Source organism: Panthera pardus, unplaced genomic scaffold (assembly GCF_024362965.1).
Source record: "Panthera pardus isolate Hobbes unplaced genomic scaffold, ASM2436296v1 HiC_scaffold_2, whole genome shotgun sequence".
NCBI lineage: Eukaryota > Metazoa > Chordata > Mammalia > Carnivora > Felidae > Panthera > Panthera pardus.
Window position 1 is genome coordinate 23,712,318 of NW_026526765.1, and position 17,631 is coordinate 23,729,948.

General features: G+C 35.0%; 1 protein-coding gene across 1 annotated transcript; it reads left to right on the forward strand.

Moving 5' to 3' along the window:
- Positions 1–7,547: 7,547 nt before the first annotated feature.
- On the forward strand, positions 7,548–7,871 carry LOC109267662 (cytochrome c oxidase subunit 6A1, mitochondrial-like). The gene has a single exon (XM_019450634.1). It carries the CDS (start codon positions 7,548–7,550, stop codon positions 7,869–7,871), a length of 324 nt encoding a protein of 107 aa, XP_019306179.1.
- The last annotated feature ends 9,760 nt before the right edge of the window (positions 7,872–17,631 follow it).

Genomic DNA, 17,631 nt, shown 5'->3' on the forward strand with positions numbered 1-17,631 from the left:
GCTGAAATTAAGAGTCTAACTTAACCAATTGAGCCACCCAGGTGCCCCAGTACTTTCTTTCCCTACCAAGCTCAGTGTATCTTCAGCAGGTTGTTGTGACTTAAACCTAGATAAAGGCCACATCACCAGGAGGGAAAGTGAGGGCATATGTTAAATGGTATGTATGTTGCCAAGCTAATAAATCTCAAGCTTTATGTTTGGCTATCTCTGCACTCCTACTGTAAGACATGAGGGTCTCCTTGCCTCTACTAAGTCCCTTTGGCTGTCACATTTCAGTATTATATTTCTTATCATTCTATAGAGAAATTACAGCACATAAGAGTGTACCAGTATGGAAACTGGGATTATAGAAAATCAAGAAGGACTTAATGGTCTCCTTGCTTCTGTAGAAAATGAAGAAGGACTTACTGGTCTCCTTGCTACTGGATCAATTCATGTTTACATTCGTAACACTGTATTCTAACTTGTGAATCTAATGATTTTATTCTTTCCCCAAATTTTCTCTCTCTCTCTCTACACACACACACGCACGCACACACACACATGCAGTACAAGACTCTATTATATGTGACCTGCCTAAATATTAAACCCATTTACTACTAGTCTCTTTTGTGGCATTTAAATTTTTTTAATGTTTATTTATTTTTGAGAGAGAGACAGAGAGACAGAGCATGAGCCAGGGAGCAGAGAGAGACACACAGAATCTGAAGTAGGCTCCAGGCTCTGAACTGTCAGCACAGACCCTGACGTGGGGCTGGGACTCAAAGTCACAAACCCTGAGATCATGACTTGAGCTGAAGTCAGACACTTAACTGAATGAGCCAAACAGATGCCCCTCTTTTGTGGAATTTTAAATAGAAAAAAATGTATGTATGTATGCGTGTGTGTCTATACATATATATATATATAGAGAGAGACACACACACACACACATATGTGTATACATACATGTGTATGTATACACATATATGTATGTGTATGTGTGTACATATATACATGTACATATATACACACATATATATACACATACACATATGTGTGATAGCATATAAGATATGACATATATGTCATAAGACACATATGTCTATAAGCTAGACAGCATCAGCAATTATAAACACATGTACAATCATATTTTGGTTCTATACCAGTCAGTTTCCCTTAGCCCTTTACTGGACAGAAACCAATCCTAGACATCATAACATTTCAAAAAAATATATATATATAAAAACTAAAAATATTATTTAGCTGTCAACCTGGAAATTTAACAATACTTCATTAATAATATAAAAATCTAGTTTGTGGACATATTTCCATGATGTCTCTTTCAAAATTGGTTTATTGAAATCAGGATTCCAATAGGCACAAAATATTGATAGCTTGGTTGATGACTGTTTTGTCTTTATAGGTTTTTTTTCTCTTTTTCCATGAAGTTTGTTTTTCTTTGTAGGTAGTCACTTGCCCTACAGAATTGACAAATTCTGTATTTTTGTTTGCATTCCTATAGGTTTTATTTTTAACATATTTCTTTGATTTTATGTTTTTCCTATAAATTGGTAGCCAGGGAAGGGATTTGATTAGATTTAGATTTGGTTGGCAAGTTTAATTCATAGTTGATGTGTTGTACTTCCTGTTTCTTTACATTAGGTGGCACATAATATCTGGTTGTATAGAGCTTTTGTTCTTAAACGTGATCACAAAGTTCATTTACTTAAAATTCCCCTAGACATGCTATGATTCTTAAACACCAATATATTCAGATGTACTGTTTTCTCTATGGATTTGAATGACCAGAGCATACTTTATATGGCATTATAATAATTATTCATTTTACAGGAATAAAATAACTGACTAAAATTAATATATAAGAATGGTTATTACAAAATTTGTTGGGATAGGAAAAATTAGAAACACATTCAATAGCAAGGAATAAAAGTACAGGTAAGTTAACATACTCATAAGATGAGTATCTTTTGTAGATACTAAGAGATCTTGAAAACATACTCAGTAACATGGAAAATGTTCTTAATGCAATGTTATATCAAAAAGTACCAAAGATAGGATTCCTGGGAAGAAGCACACTAAGAGGATACTGAACTCACCTCATTCCACAAATACACCAAGATAATAGCTACCATGTATACAACTAACTCTGAAAATGGCCTAAAGACTAGAAGAACAGACCTTTCATAGTTAATCACAGAGAAAAGGCCACATCAAAAAGGGTAGCAAGGGTGGAGATACAGTTGGGAACTAAACTCTCCTGTAACACACCCGAAATAGGAGGGACACCACAAGCATGGAGGAACAAAAGTATACACCACACCAGGCACCCCTAGCCCAGGGGAACTACGCTGAGGAGAGAGAGAGGGAGAGAGAAAGGAAGTAACAAATGAAATGGGCCACTTTTTCACATCACACACAAAAATAAATTCAAAATGGATTAAAGACTTAAATGTGATACCTGAAACCATACAACTCCTAAGAGAAAACATGGGCAGTAATCTCTCGTACATTGCCTTTAGCAATTTATTTATAGACAGTCGCAAGCAAGAGAAAAAACAGCAAAAATAAACTATTCTGGCTACACTAAAATAAAAAGTTTTGTAAAGAAAACCATCAACAAAACAAAGAAAGGCAACCTATTGAATGGGAGAAGATATTTGTAAATTATATATCCTATAAAGGATTAATATCCAAAATACCTAAAGAATTTATACAACTTAACACAGAAAAAAAAAATCCAATTCAAAACGGGGCAGAGGATCTGCAAAGACATTTTACCAAGGACGACATGGCCGACAGATACATGGAAAGATGCTCAACATTACTAATCTTTGGAGAAATACAAATCAAAACCACAATGAATTATCAACTTGCACCAGTCAGAATAAGTAGTATTAAAAAGACAAGAAATGACTAACAACGTGGATGGAACTGGAGAGTGTTATGCTAAGTGAAATAAGTCATACAGAGAAAGACAGATACTATATGTTTTCACTCTTATGTGGATCCTGAGAAACTTAACAGAAGACCATGGGGGACGGGAGGGAAAAAAATAGGTTAGAGAGGGAGAGAGCCAAAGCATAAGAGACTCTTAAACACTGAGAACAAACTGAGGGTTGAAGGTGGGTGGGAGGGAGGGGAGGGTGGGTGATGGGTATTGAGGAGGGCACCTTTTGGGATGAGCACTGGGTGTTGTATGGAAACCAATTTGACAATAAATTTCATATTAAAAAAAAATATAGCACACACACACAAAAAAAGACAAGAAATGAATGACAAGTGTTCACACAAATGTGGAGGAAAGTGAACACTCATGCACTTTTGGTAGAAATGTACATTTGTGCAGCCACTGTGGAAAATAGTATGGCGTTTACTCAAAAAGTTAAAAACAATAATACCATACAATCTAGTAATTCCACTACCGGGTATCTATTGAAAGGAAATGAAAACACTAATTTGAAAAGATATACATACTGCAGCATTACTTATAATAGCCAAAATATTGAATCAACTCAAATATCCATTGATTGATAAATCAATAAAGATGATGTGAGGGGCGCCTGGGTGGCGCAGTCGGTTAAGCGTCCGACTTCAGCCAGGTCACGATCTCGCGGTCCGTGAGTTCGAGCCCCGCGTCAGGCTCTGGGCTGATGGCTCAGAGCCTGGAGCCTGTTTCCGATTCTGTGTCTCCCTCTCTCTCTGCCCCTCCCCCATTCATGCTCTGTCTCTCTCTGTCCCAAAAATAAATTAAAAAAAAAAAAAAAAAAAAAAGATGATGTGATGTGCACATGCGCGCGCACGTACACACACACACACACACACACACACACACACACACACACACTATAATATAAAGCCAAGACTTAGATCTTGCCATTTGTGACAACATGGATAGACCTAAAGGGTATGTTAAGTGGAGTAAATCAGACAGATAAAGACATATACCATATGATTTCATTTATAGGAGGTATTGAAAAAAACTAATAAATAAACAAAAAGCAGAATCAGACTTATAATACAGGGAACAAACTGGTGGTTTGCTAGAGGGGAAGTAGGTGGAGGAATGAACAAAATAGAGAAAAAGGATTAAAAAATACAAACTTCTAGTTATAAAAAAACAGTCATGTGTATGGAAAGTACAGCATAGGGTATATCGTTAATAGTATTGTAGTCGTATGGTTACAGATGGTGACTACAGTTATCATGATGAGCACTGAGTAATGTATAGAATTGTTGAAACAATGTGCTGTACACTGGAAACTAAGATAACGTTGTAATTATATTATACTTCAATAAAAGAGTACCATTTATACATACTGTTCCTTAAAAAAATACAAATACTTATCAGATGTAATTTCAGAGTAATATGTAATTTTAATATCCTAGTGTTTGTGACAGTTTGTAAATATTCTAAATTTTAAGTTACATAATGTATGAAAAGAACCAATATTACTACATATAACTAAAAATTAAACTGATTTATAATTATAGATGGCAGAATAAAGTTGTTTCTTGGGCCCTTTTCTCAGTAATTTAGTGCCACCAATGAAAGGAAGATGAAAAATAAGTGTATGCTCAGTAAAAATAGAAAATCTAATGGAAGATGATTTTGTTAATGTAATATGACCAAATTGAGGACGAACTCTGAGATCACAGAGGTAACACATATCTCAATAATACAATGCAAAGTTCTAAATGTAAGTGACCAATCTTGTGATTCCTGAACTGGAGTTTGGGAAAAGGGCAAGATTTTCCCAGGAGAATGGATGAATGCTCAGAAAACACATCCCCAAAAAATTGGATGGATAAGGCTTTCCATTATAGAACTCTTTGTACAGCAGCCAAGTGAGGACAATTCAATGTCCACATAGGAATGGGAAATAAATGATGAAGAATCCAGAATATATAAGACTATGAAGGTATTCTGAAAAAGTTATATATCTATAAAGAGATATGGAACAAAGTTTCTAAATTTTATTATAAGATAAAAAGCATGATCCAAAGCAATACAAAGAATACTAGTCCAATGTTTACATTTCTACAAATCTGAATACTTACATTTAGTTAATTTTATGAATTAAATATATAAATAAAACATTTGTATTAAATTTGGTTTGGTTGAATACTAAGCAGTTTATATATTTTATTATATTTATAAGCTTTTATTATTTGTTTTGAATTGCTTGTGACGATTCAATGTAATATTTATCTTCTATGTATTTTATTAAATCTCTTGACTCTATTGATTATTTTGCATTGCAGAAGTTCTCTATTTTGAAATTTCTTTTCAGTTTTTGAAGTTTTTGATATTTTTAAAAAATGTTTATTTTTGAGAGGGGGACAGAGGATCTGAAGCAGGATCTATGCTGACAGCAGTGAGCCTGATGTGGGGCTTGAACTCAGGAACCATGAGATCATGACCTGAGCCAAAGTCAGACACTGAGCCAACTGAGCCACCCAGGTGCCCTGAAGTTTTTGATATTTAATCAAATCATTATAACTCCTTATAGTGTAGCTCAGTTTCAATTTTCTCCTATATAATTGTAGGATTTTATGCTCTATACATTTAAGTCCTTATTCCATCTGAATGCTACTTTGATTTGTATTTCAAGATCTATATAAAAAGAGCCATGTGCTAATTAAGTGTACATATTTAAGATATTTGCAAATGACATATCTGATAAAGGGTTAGTATCCAAAATCAATAAAGAACTTACCAAACCCAACACCCAAAAAACAAATAATCCAGTGAAGAAATGGACAGAAGACATGAATAGATATTTTTTCAAAGACATCCAGATGAGTAACAAACACATGAAAAGATGTTCAACATCACTCATTATCAGGGAAATACAAATCAAAACTACAATGAGATACTATTTCACACCTGTCAGAATGGATATAAGTAACAACATAGGAAACGATAGATGTTGGCAAGGATATGAAGAAAGGGGGGCCCCCTTACACTGTTGGTGGGAATGCAAACTGGTGCGGCCACTCTGGAAAACCATGTAGAGATTCCTCAACAAGTTAAAAATAGAACCACCCTATGATCCAGCAATTAGGTATTTACCCAAAGGATACAAAAATACTGAGTTTCAAAGGACAAATGCACCCCAATGTTTATAGCAGCACTATCAACAACAGCCAACTATGGAAAGGGTCCAAATGTCCATTGACTGATGAAGGGATAAAGAAGATGCGGTACATATATATACAAGGAATATTACTCAGCAATCAGGAAGAATGAAATCTTGCCATTTGTAATGACATGGATGGAGCTAGAGTGTATTATGCTAAACGAAACAAGCCAGTCAGAGAAATACAAATACCATATGATTTCAGTCATTGTGGGATTTAAGAAACAAAACAGATGAATATAGGGGAAGGGAGAGAAAAGAGAGGGAGGTTTCTCTTTAACCAATATTGTAAAGAATGCCAAGCACTTGAGTGTATAATCTATCATAATAGTAGGGAATGGGGTATAGTAAAGAGTTTTAGTACCCACTGCTGGCCTCAAGAAGATGAGTGATTGCCTTGGAGAACCTTAAGTATTTATTTAAATTTCAATTTGTAACATCTCTGGTTAATCAAAATTGTTATTATCATTGTTTCATGTATTCTCAGTTTCATGAGGCAAAAATTTGCTCTAAAAAATGTTTTTACCCCTTCAGTCCACCTCTATCTATTCAGTCAACAGAAGAAACTTCTCTTCCATTAGTGGCATTATGTTTTTATCAGATCAAGTGTTTGGTAAATATCAGCTTCATCTTGACTTGTGTCTTCAAAAATATTGGAAGAAGGCTGAACCTAGTAACTGATAAATCTTTATATAACTTTCTGGATTTAAAAAAAAAAGGAAAAAAAAAACTCTGCAATTTGCAAAAGTAGCCAGTGTGATAATTCATTAATTTTGCTTGATGCTTTTGAAGATTTATAAATTAATTTTTTAGGTTTATTTACTTTTGAGAGAGAAAAAGACAGCATGCCTGGTGGAGGGGTAGAGAGAGAGGGGGTAGAGAGAGAGGGGAAAGAGAGAATCCCAAGCAGGCTCTGCTCTATCAGCGCAGAGCCAGACGTGGGGCTCAGACTCACAAACTGTGAGATCATGACCTGAGCTGAAATCAAGAGTCCAACCCTTAACCAATTGAGCCACCCAGGCACCCCTATAAATTAATTTTTTAATGAAAAAGATAAATTTGTCAACTATGCTCTTCTTTCACATTAACATGGTAGTCTTTACATTCAATATTTTATCAGTTTTGTTTCATGACATTGCCATTTTATGCAGACTGGATTTTATTGTCTACTTCTCTCTCTTAATGTTTCTCTCATCATATCTAGTTTCTATGACTTTATTTTGAATTCTGAACAAGTTGACTGAATATCTGTTTCATGGCACTGATTTTCTAAGGAATATAACTTGTTTACTGCCATAACAGTTTTAAATTTGATAATTCTTCTTTAAATCGGGAATACATATTTTATTTCTAATCTCTAGAATAATTGCATAAATTAAGAGCTAATGATAGCTTCAGGTCATAATGGAGGTGGCGGCTGAATACCAGATTTCTGGACTACTCTGTGGGTTCCAGTCGCAACTGGGGCCACCTATCCACAAGAAAGGTCCTCATCTACTTCATCAAGCTCCCTGGAGTTGGAGTCAATATGCTAACTGCTTTCCTGAAGTCACACCAGGGAGAGCACAAGAACCCGTATTCTCCACCTACCCTCATCTCTGCATCAGGTCCAAGCTCTTTCTCTGGAAAGATGGCTACCATGCTCTATTCGGTAGCCTTCATGCAAAGACACTTTCAACCCACGATGATATGAGTAAAGAAAACCTGGACCCTGGACCACTACTCTGACACTGTGGACCACACCACCAATTTGGACCGTTATTCTATACATGGACCAGTAAAACGTAAGTGATTTTAAGCTCATTTCTTTAGCTGAATCAAATGATGATGTGTAGACTGGTCTTCTAACATTTTGATTTGACAAGAGATGACTTAATAATTTAGAATGACTTAAGTAAATAATTTAGAAATAATAATAATAATAGATCTTTAAAAAATAAGTAATAAGAAGAAAACCTTACCTCACTTCTGCCGATCCCACCTTTTTATTCTTGTTGCCTTGGGTTTTACATTTCCAAGTAAAGAGTCACCTCATTACATAGGTAGTATATATAACAGCCATATACATGTGTTTTGACAATTAAACATTTTTCACACTATATGAAAGACGACAGTTGATCCAATTACAATTAAAGTTCTCACTACTCAGTGCTTTACAAAGAAAATAAATTGGACAAAACCAGTTTGAGACTAGTTCCCACTTTGATTCAATGGACTCAGCAGAAGTCGACCTAGAGGAGCTATAAGGTGGCTAGTCTTCTATAATGAGTAGGTTATCAGAGGAGTATGGAATAAAAAACAAACAAAAATGAAAAAGATGTTCACAAGATGAGACTGCAGAGGTGGTCATAGCCTAAGTATATATAAGGCCCAGGAACATAACTTGATAACCTTAAAATATTACTAAAAGCCTTGAAAAAAACTCAGTGCAGTTAAATCATTGTTGAAAATATTTTAATATGGTGGCCCAGGGTAAAGAAAGCCATTTTCTTCTCTAGACAGAGTGGTGGGGTAAAATGGGAAACTGGCAGTATTCAGTATGTAGCCTTGCATTCTTTGTTATACTTCACTGACTTACTTTTTAATATATTTTACCATTGTTGATTTAAGTAGTTTCTGTGAATTGGCTGGGTAAATATTAAAAATGGATATCCTAAGTCTTCTAGTAATTAGCAATATTCTAGAACACTAATAAAAATATTTGAAGATGTATTTTTTGTCAAGATGAAAATTGGCAGGTTAATAAAACCAAAATAACGTATTTTTTTTAAACTTTGCAAATGCACTGAGAATTTCTGCCATAAGTAAACCTCAACATTATTAATCCAACATTTCTAAAATGGATTTGATGATCTATCATGATTTTATTAATCATAATACCTATCAATATATTGCAGAATCAGTACGCCAATGTTTTATTTTAGATTACTTATTAAACCTATTTTTAAGCTTGTATTTATAAATAAAAACACAAGAATTTGAAAATTGTCAGTTTTCCACTTTATATAAGAGGTTCATGACATAAATTGGTCCATATGAGAAACTTTCTTTTTAAAGAATGCTGAGTTACTTAACAAAAGACCCAGATAACATGAAATAATATGAAGGGTTTAAAAAAATGTAATTGTGTTTAATTTCTTCTCATATGTTAAACATTTTATCCAGTGACTCACAATTGCTGAAAATTTTCAAAATATACAGGAAAAGAGAGATTTAAAGAAAAAATATGCAACTTCAACACAAACCTAGCTTTTCCACGAAATGAGGGCCATTCCATGTTCCCATGGAATGATATACACCCACTGGCAAAGCTTTGTTTCTAATCTAATAAAATACACAAATTTAATCAGGGATAATGCTCAAATACATTCATTACTTTTTCCTTGGGCGTTGTGCATGACACTTAAAAACTTAATTTTATAATAAAACAAGATGCCTATAGCTACATTGGTGAAGTATTAGGAAATTGTTTAAATTGTCATTATTTAAAACAAAACTTTCTACTAAAGCTAATAAAAATTTAAATCAATACATAAAGCTACATTTAAGTAGATTAAAAAGAAGCTTACCATTATGATTAAAAACAATGAGCTCAAGAATGTAAAATGAATAAGGACATTCAATAAATAAAATGTATTGATAATTGATATATAATTATATTTTATTTATTAATTAATAATTCAATTCTAGAAGCATTGGAATTTAAGCACATAGCTATCTGTACCATTATTAGAAAATAGAGACATCACATATTATATTAATAGGAAAGAAGTTTAAAATATTTTTTTAAAAAACTTAGAAAAAATTATCAGAGGCTGTGGTTTCAAATAGAAGCATTAATAAAATGAGTCTTTGGTTTAGTGCATGCTCCACAAAGGGATAAGGGAGGAGGAGGGAACTAAAATGCTTTGAAAAACTTTCCATCATATTTCTGGAAATCTAGGAGGTCATGTTCATGTTTAGAACTGTGCACATTGGGCGCCTGGGTGGCTTGGTCGGTTAAGCGTCCCACTTCGGCTCAGGTCATGATCTCACGGTCCGTGAGTTCGAGCCCCGCGTCGGGCTCTGTGCTGACAGCTCAGAGCCTGGAGCCTGTTTCAGATTATGTGTCTCCCTCTCTCTCTGCCCCTCCTCTGTTCATGCTCTGTCTCTCTCTGTCTCAAAAATAAATAAACGTTAAAAAAAAATTAAAATAAAATAAAATAAAAAAATAAAAAAAGAACTGTGCACATGCCCAGAAGAGACATGAAAATGTACTTTAACCTCTACTTGACCTTGAGGCTTAACAAAAGCAGTAAGTGAAAGTTATGACACAGTCTTAAACTATTGGCTAAAGCAGTGAACTTGTACCCCAACACAACCCACACCCACACACAGAGCCACTCAGCAAAGTCCTAGAAACCCATTAGTTGAAGGTGTATATGTATATCTCCCTTCCACGAAGTTAAGTACAGGCCAGCCAATACATACAACAAAGAATACAGACAGTATAGAGTTAGTCCAGAAAAGTCCTAAACAAAGGATGATAGCAGAGTAGGAAGATTCTGAGTTCATTTCCTCCCATGTACACACCTAAAATGCCTCTGAAGACAAGCAGAACAACTCTTCCACAACAAGGGATAGAAAGCCACACTAAGAAGGGTAGGAGGGGCAGAGACAGAATCAAGAACCAAACCACTGGTACAACCAAACCACAACTGGGAGGAATACCATAGGCACAAAGATCCTCCCTGAGGAGTGAGGGATCAGGCCCCACATTGGATACCCCTTGCCCTGCAGACGGGCAAGGGGAAAATGACCATCATAATGTCTGTCTCTGAAAGTCAGTAGAGCTTAACTCTGGGAGAGCTGAAGGGATATAGGAAGTTGATATTTACAAATAAGTCATGTTGATGAAAAGGACAGAATGGGTAATACAATCAATAACTTTGTAATAATTTTATATAGTGACAGTAACTACATTTACCACAGTGAACATTTCGTAATTATTTGATTATCAAATCGTTATGTTGTACACATGAAACTAATATTGTAGGTCAACTATATTTCAACTAAAATTTTAAAATACATATATTTAAAAAACAGCAAATAGCAACAATAACAAAATTGGATGAAGGAGGAAAATAATTTCCAGAGCTGACACAGAGTCAAAGCCTTTGGAATCAAGGTTACAACATCAGTTCCTGCTGGAATTTCCAGCCTACAGGCATGCCCTGGAGATTCTGGATTTGCCAGTCCTCACAACTACATGAGCAAATAAACCCAAGTCTCCGAAATACATTCCCTAAACATCTCTTTCTCTCGGTTTCTGTCTCTGTTTCTCTGTCTCTGCTATGCTTTTCTTTCTCTCTCATGTGTTTTTTTTTTTTTCCTCTGGAGAAGCTTAATCCAAAAATCAAAAGAAAACACAGGAAACAAACAAAAAATCAAGGACACCAGAGGAAATTAAAGCTCTGACACCTATAGTTACGCCAGACAATAAAAACAGACCCATAGCTAGATAAACATACAACTTCACACTAAAAACCTATTTGCTGTAGTTCTTATCCAAATACAATATGTCTAGCAAGTAACAAAAATTACAAGGAATACTAAAAGGTAAGTAAAACCATAGTCTGAGCCAAATCAGGTAACAGAACCAAACTCAGAAGTGGCAGACATTTTGAGTTTATCAGGTTGGAAATTAAAAATGAGTATGATTAATGTGTGAAGAGAACTAATGGAAAAAGTGTACAGTATGCAACATCAAATGGGTAATGTAAGCAGTTAGATGGAAACTCTAAGAATGAAAGTAAATGCTAAAAATCAAAATCACTGTAACAGATATGAAGACTGCTTTTCATGATCTTATGAACAAACTGGACAGAGCAAAGAATCACTGAGCTTGAAAACACCTTAACAGAAATTTTCTAAGTTGAAATGCATAGAGAAAAAATATGAAACAAAAACTGAAAAATAAATCTAGGTACTATAGGGCAAGTACAAAAGGCATAATATATGCATGTTGGAAATGGAAGAAGGAGAAGAAAAAAAGGAGGGAAAATAATGTAAGAGGTGAAAATGGCTAAGAATTTTCCTAAAATGGCAGGCACCAAACCAGAGATCAAAGACTCAGAGAATTCCATGTAGAATAACAAAAACCCTTTACCTATGCATTTCATGCTTAAACTACAAAAAATTAAAGAGAAACCTTGAAACACACACATAGACAGAAAAACGACATCTTACCTAGGAAGAAAGAAGTATAAGACTCATAGCAGACTTCTATAAGCAATGCAAACAATGAGAGAAAGGAGTGAAATACTGAAAATGTTGAAAGAAATCACCAACCTAGAATTCTATATCAAGGAAAATTATTCTTCAAAAGTGAGGGAGAAATAAAGATTTTCTGAAACTAGTAAAACAACAAGAGTATTTGTCACCAATAGACCTCCCTTTAAAAAAATATTTAAAGTTTAATGTTAAAAAAGTGTTTACAGAAAGAATTGATGAAGATCAGAAACTGAAATCTACACAAAAAAGGGCATTAGAAAGGAAATAAAGGAAAGATATTTTTTTATATATAGTTGATTCAGTAACTTTAATTTTTTTTAATGTTTATTTATTTTTCAGAGAGAGAGAAAGAGCACCGGGGGGGGGGGGGGGAAGGGGCAAAGATTGAGGGAGACACAGACTTCAAAGCAGGCTCCAGGCTCTGAGCTCTCAGCACAGAGCCAGAAACGGGGCTTGAACTCACAAACTGCGAGATCCTGACCTGAGCCAAAGTTAGACGCTCAACGGACTGAGCCACCCAGGTGCCCAGAATAACAGCAAGACATAGCAGACAATAATAGCTTATTAATAAGTGAAATGCATGATAGCAATACTAGAACAGATGGAGGGATAAATTTGAAACGTTCTGTTATGAAATACCTGCGCTACTCGTAAAATGGTATAGTCTTACTTGAAAGTGGACTTCAATTAGTTATAAATATATGTTGAAAACTTCCAGGCACCCAGTAGAATAATTTTTAAAAAGAAGTATAAATAATTCTACTAAAAAATGGGAGAAAACAGGGACATCTGGGTGGCTCAGTCGGTTGAGGGTTCGACCCTGGATTTTGGCTCAGGTCATGATCCTAGACTTGTGGGACTGAGCCTGATGTCAGGACCCATGCTAAGTGTGGAGTCTGCTTAAGAATCTTTCTCTCCCTCTGCCCCTCTCTCCCCACTCGCACACTTTCTCTAAAATAAAAATTTAAAAATAAAAATAAAATATCAATAAATAATGAGAGAAAACAGAATCACAAAAAATGACTAATCAAGTCAGAGAAGGCAGAAGTACGGAAGATTAAAAGAAAAACAACGCAATGAATAAAGAACAGTACTGAAAGAGGTGAGAATTATCCAAGTATATAGATAATTGCTTTAAATATGAATGGATTGAATGCAACTATTAGGGGGTGCTTGGGTGGCTCAGTTGGTTAAGCATCTGGCTTCTGCACAGGGCTCTCTGCTGTCAGTGCAGAGCCTGCTTGGGATTCTCTGTCCCTCTCTCTCTGCCCCTCCCCCTCTCTTGTGTACTCCCTCTCTTTCTCTGTGTCCCAAAAAATAAACAAACATTGGGACGTCTGGGTGGCTCGGTTGGTTGAGCGTCTGACTTCAGCCCAGGTTTGTGAGTTTGAACCCCGTGTTGGGCTCTGTGCTGATGGCTCAGAGCCTGGACCTTGCTTCGGATTCTGTGACCCCCTCTCTCTCCGCCCCACCCCTGCTTGTGCTCTGTCTCTCTCTGTCTTTCAAAAATGAATAAACATTAAGAAAAATTTAAACACCCCAAACATTAAAAAAATTCAACTATTTAAAAACAAAACAACAACAACAAAAAGAATAGATTTAAAAAAAAGAACAAATTCTATGTTGTCTGCAGGAAACCCACTTTAAATACATAGACACAGATAGATTATGTAGAAAAGGATGAAGAAAAATATACCACGCTAACACTAATGAAGAGAAAGCTAGGGTAACTATATTAATGCTAGGCAAAGCAGACTTCAGGCAAGGAAAATTATCAGGGACAAAGAGAAGCATTACATAGTGATAAAGGGGTCAATTTCCTAAGAGGATTTAACAGTCCTTAATGTGTATGTGCTTAACAGCAACATACCAAAATAAATAAGGCAAAAACTGGTAGAATAGCAAGATTAAGTAAATAACTCTATAATTATAGCTGGAGAGTTCAACAGACTTCTATCAGTAATTGACAGATCTTGCTGGCAGAGTATTAGTTAGGGTATAGTTGAACTGAAGGGCTATCAATCAAGTGCCTCTAATTGACATTTATAGAATAGTTACCCAACAACAGGAGAATATACATAATTCTCAAGCTCACATGAAACATGCAGCAAGATATATCACATTCAAGTAAATGAATCAGACTTTGGCAAATTGAAGAGTTGAAGTCATCCAAAGCATGATCTCAGAACACAATGGAACTGAACTAGAAGTCAATAACAGAAAGTGGTAAATTCCCAAAGATATTTAAAATAACTTAAATTGAATGAAAATACAAATTATCAAAATTGGTGGTATGTAGTGAAAGCAGTGCTTAGAGGGAAATGGATAACATTGAATGCCTATAGTATAGCAGGAGAAAGCTCTAAAGCCAAAAACGTTAGCTTTCATCTTAGGATACTAGAGAAAGAAGAGCAATATAAACCTCCAAAAAGCAGAAGAGAAATAACAACCTTAAAGTAGAAATCAATGAAGTTTAAAATAAGAAGTAGAGAAAAATCAATAGATAAAATGAGAGGATCTATGAAACCAAAAATCAGGGCTCTTTGAAAACAGTAATGTAATTGATAAACTTCTATACAGACTAGGAACAAAAATGGAGAGAAGACACAGTTACTAGTATCGGAAATGAAACAGTACCATCATTAAAAAAAAAAGTTTATTTTGAGAGAAAGAGCGAGCACACATGAGCGAGCTGGGGAAGGGCCAAGAGAGAATCCAAAGCAGGCTCCATGCTCAGCACAGAGCCCAATGAGGAATTTGATCTCGTGACCCTGAGATCACAACCTGAGCTGGTATCAGGAGTCAGCCACTCAACCTACTGAGTCACCCAGGCACCCCAAGAGTACCATCATTTTAAAAGCTAACATTATGTACAATGTTATGATCATAAATTTGATACTTTGAATGAAATGAATACTTGACACAACCCATCAAAATTTACACAAGGAGAAATGGTAATCTGAATAAGACCACACGTATTATAGAAATTCAAACAATAATCCTTCAAGAAGAGAAAGCACCAGGCCCAGACTTTTTCTTTGGTGATCTCTACCAAATATTTAAGAAAGAAATGAATTAAATGTCTTTATTAATATCCTCTATAAAATAGAAGCCGGTTGAACATTTCCTCACTCATTCTATGATACCAGAATTATCCCAATATCAAAACCAGATACAGACATTACAATAAAACTACAAGCCAACATCTCTCTTAAGGAGATGAAAAATCCTAGAGTTATAGGACACTAAACCCAAAACTTTGTAAAAAGAATTTTCATACTAGACCAAGTAGGATTTATTCGGAATTGGCTAAACATCAATATTCAATTACATCAAAAGAATAAAGAAGAAAATTTTACCCCAGTCACGTTACCTATGTTCTAGTGTCTCATTTTTCACATCTGTAAAATCTGGTTAATAAAGGATGTACTGCATGCAAACAGCTGGCTGTGAGAAGTAGGTGATGACTCCTTCCTCTCCTTCATTTTACACCAAGATCACCAGGTCTGAGTCCAGTAGGATAATCAGATGTGGCTGTCATACAGTTCAAGGAATGATGGTACAGAGATACAAATATGGACCTAGAATATAGTATCTACTTGGAAAATATTTGTTGAAGGAATGAAAAAAATAAACACAATACTATATAAAAATACGGATGAGGGGCAGTTAACTCTGGTGGTTTCATAGAAGACTTCTTGAAGAAACTGATTTTTGATCCGGTTCTTGAAGGGTGAATAGGAATCTGTCCAAGGGAGGAGATATGTACCAAATGTCATAGTCAAAGAGCAATGGAGCTCCCAAATGACAGGAAGTGGAACACTGAGGTCAGGAAGATGAATAATGGTTCCTCCTTGCTTCCTTTAGATCTGTGCCCCAGATTTGGGGCTTGGAGTATGCTGGTTGTGGAAATCTGTCATTACACCTGTTTTTATAATATAATTTTCTTTCACTATGAAACATAGCAAAACTTCAGGTACTCCGTCTAAACATCTTATCTTTGGGATGGATTGACATTCTATATTTAGGAGTGTCCATCTAATATTTAGGTGTTATGTAGGTATGATTGCTATTCACTACCAATATCTGCTCTGATTTGTCAGTTCTATACCAGTCATGACATATTTTAAAAGTTGTATTTTAAAATTACATATTTACCACAAAGTAAATAAAGATAGTCATTTTTTTGCAAACTTTTGGTCCAGTGTAAATAATAGTATTCATTTGATATGAATTTTACATGAATCAAATGAGTTACTGTAAAATTGTTTTTTTAATTTGTTTTTAAGAGAAAGAGAGACAGCGTGAGTGTAGAAGAGGCAGAGAGAAGGAGACACAGAATCCAAAGTAGGATTCAGGCTCTGAGCTGTCATCATAGAGCCCAACACAGGGCTCAAATTCATGAACTGCAAGACAATGACCTGAGCCACAGTCAGACACTTGACCAACTGAGCCATGCAGGCGCCCAGATGAGTCACTTTTTAAAAGATTCTATTACCTTTATTTTCCTTTGCCTTTATTTTGACTCATTATGTAAGTATTTCAAACATTTAGATAATTTTAAAAAGAAAAAGAAAACAGGTATAGTTATATTCACTCTGTACATAAACTTTTAATTTTGAGTGTATTTATTTCCATGACTTCCCTTTGAACACCACCATTTTATTACTGAACCATCCAAACCAGGTGAATTTTTAAAATTTCTGATTATACATTAGTAAATGTAGTTTTTAGAACAGTTTTCGATTTATAGGAAAAAATGTGAAGATAGTTCAGAAAGTTCTCATGTATTTTATATCCAGTAGCCTCTGTCATAACATCATGTATTAGTATGGTCCATTTGTCACAGTTAATGAACCAAAATTGCTATATTATTAACTAATTATTAGCTAAGGTCCATACTTTATTCAGATTTGTTTAGTTTTTACCTAATGTCTTCTTTTCCAGAAACTCATCGAGGATACCACACTGCTTAGTTGTCATGTCACCTTAAGGTCCTCTTGGCTGGTGACAGATTCTCATGCCTTTATTGATTTTGATGATTTTGACAGTTTGAGAACTAACTGTTCAGGTATCTTTTCAAAATGTCCCTAAATTGAGTGTTGCCTGATGTTTTCTTATTATTACATGGGAGTCTGAGATTTGGAGAAGAAAGTGCACAGAAGAGACATGACATTTTCATCATGTCAAGTGTATATACTATCAACATAATTTA

What these genes read in the sequence shown, in the direction of transcription:
- LOC109267662 (XM_019450634.1), top strand. Translation starts at nt 7,548, where the DNA reads ATGGAGGTGGCGGCTGAATACCAGATTTCTGGACTACTCTGTGGGTTC.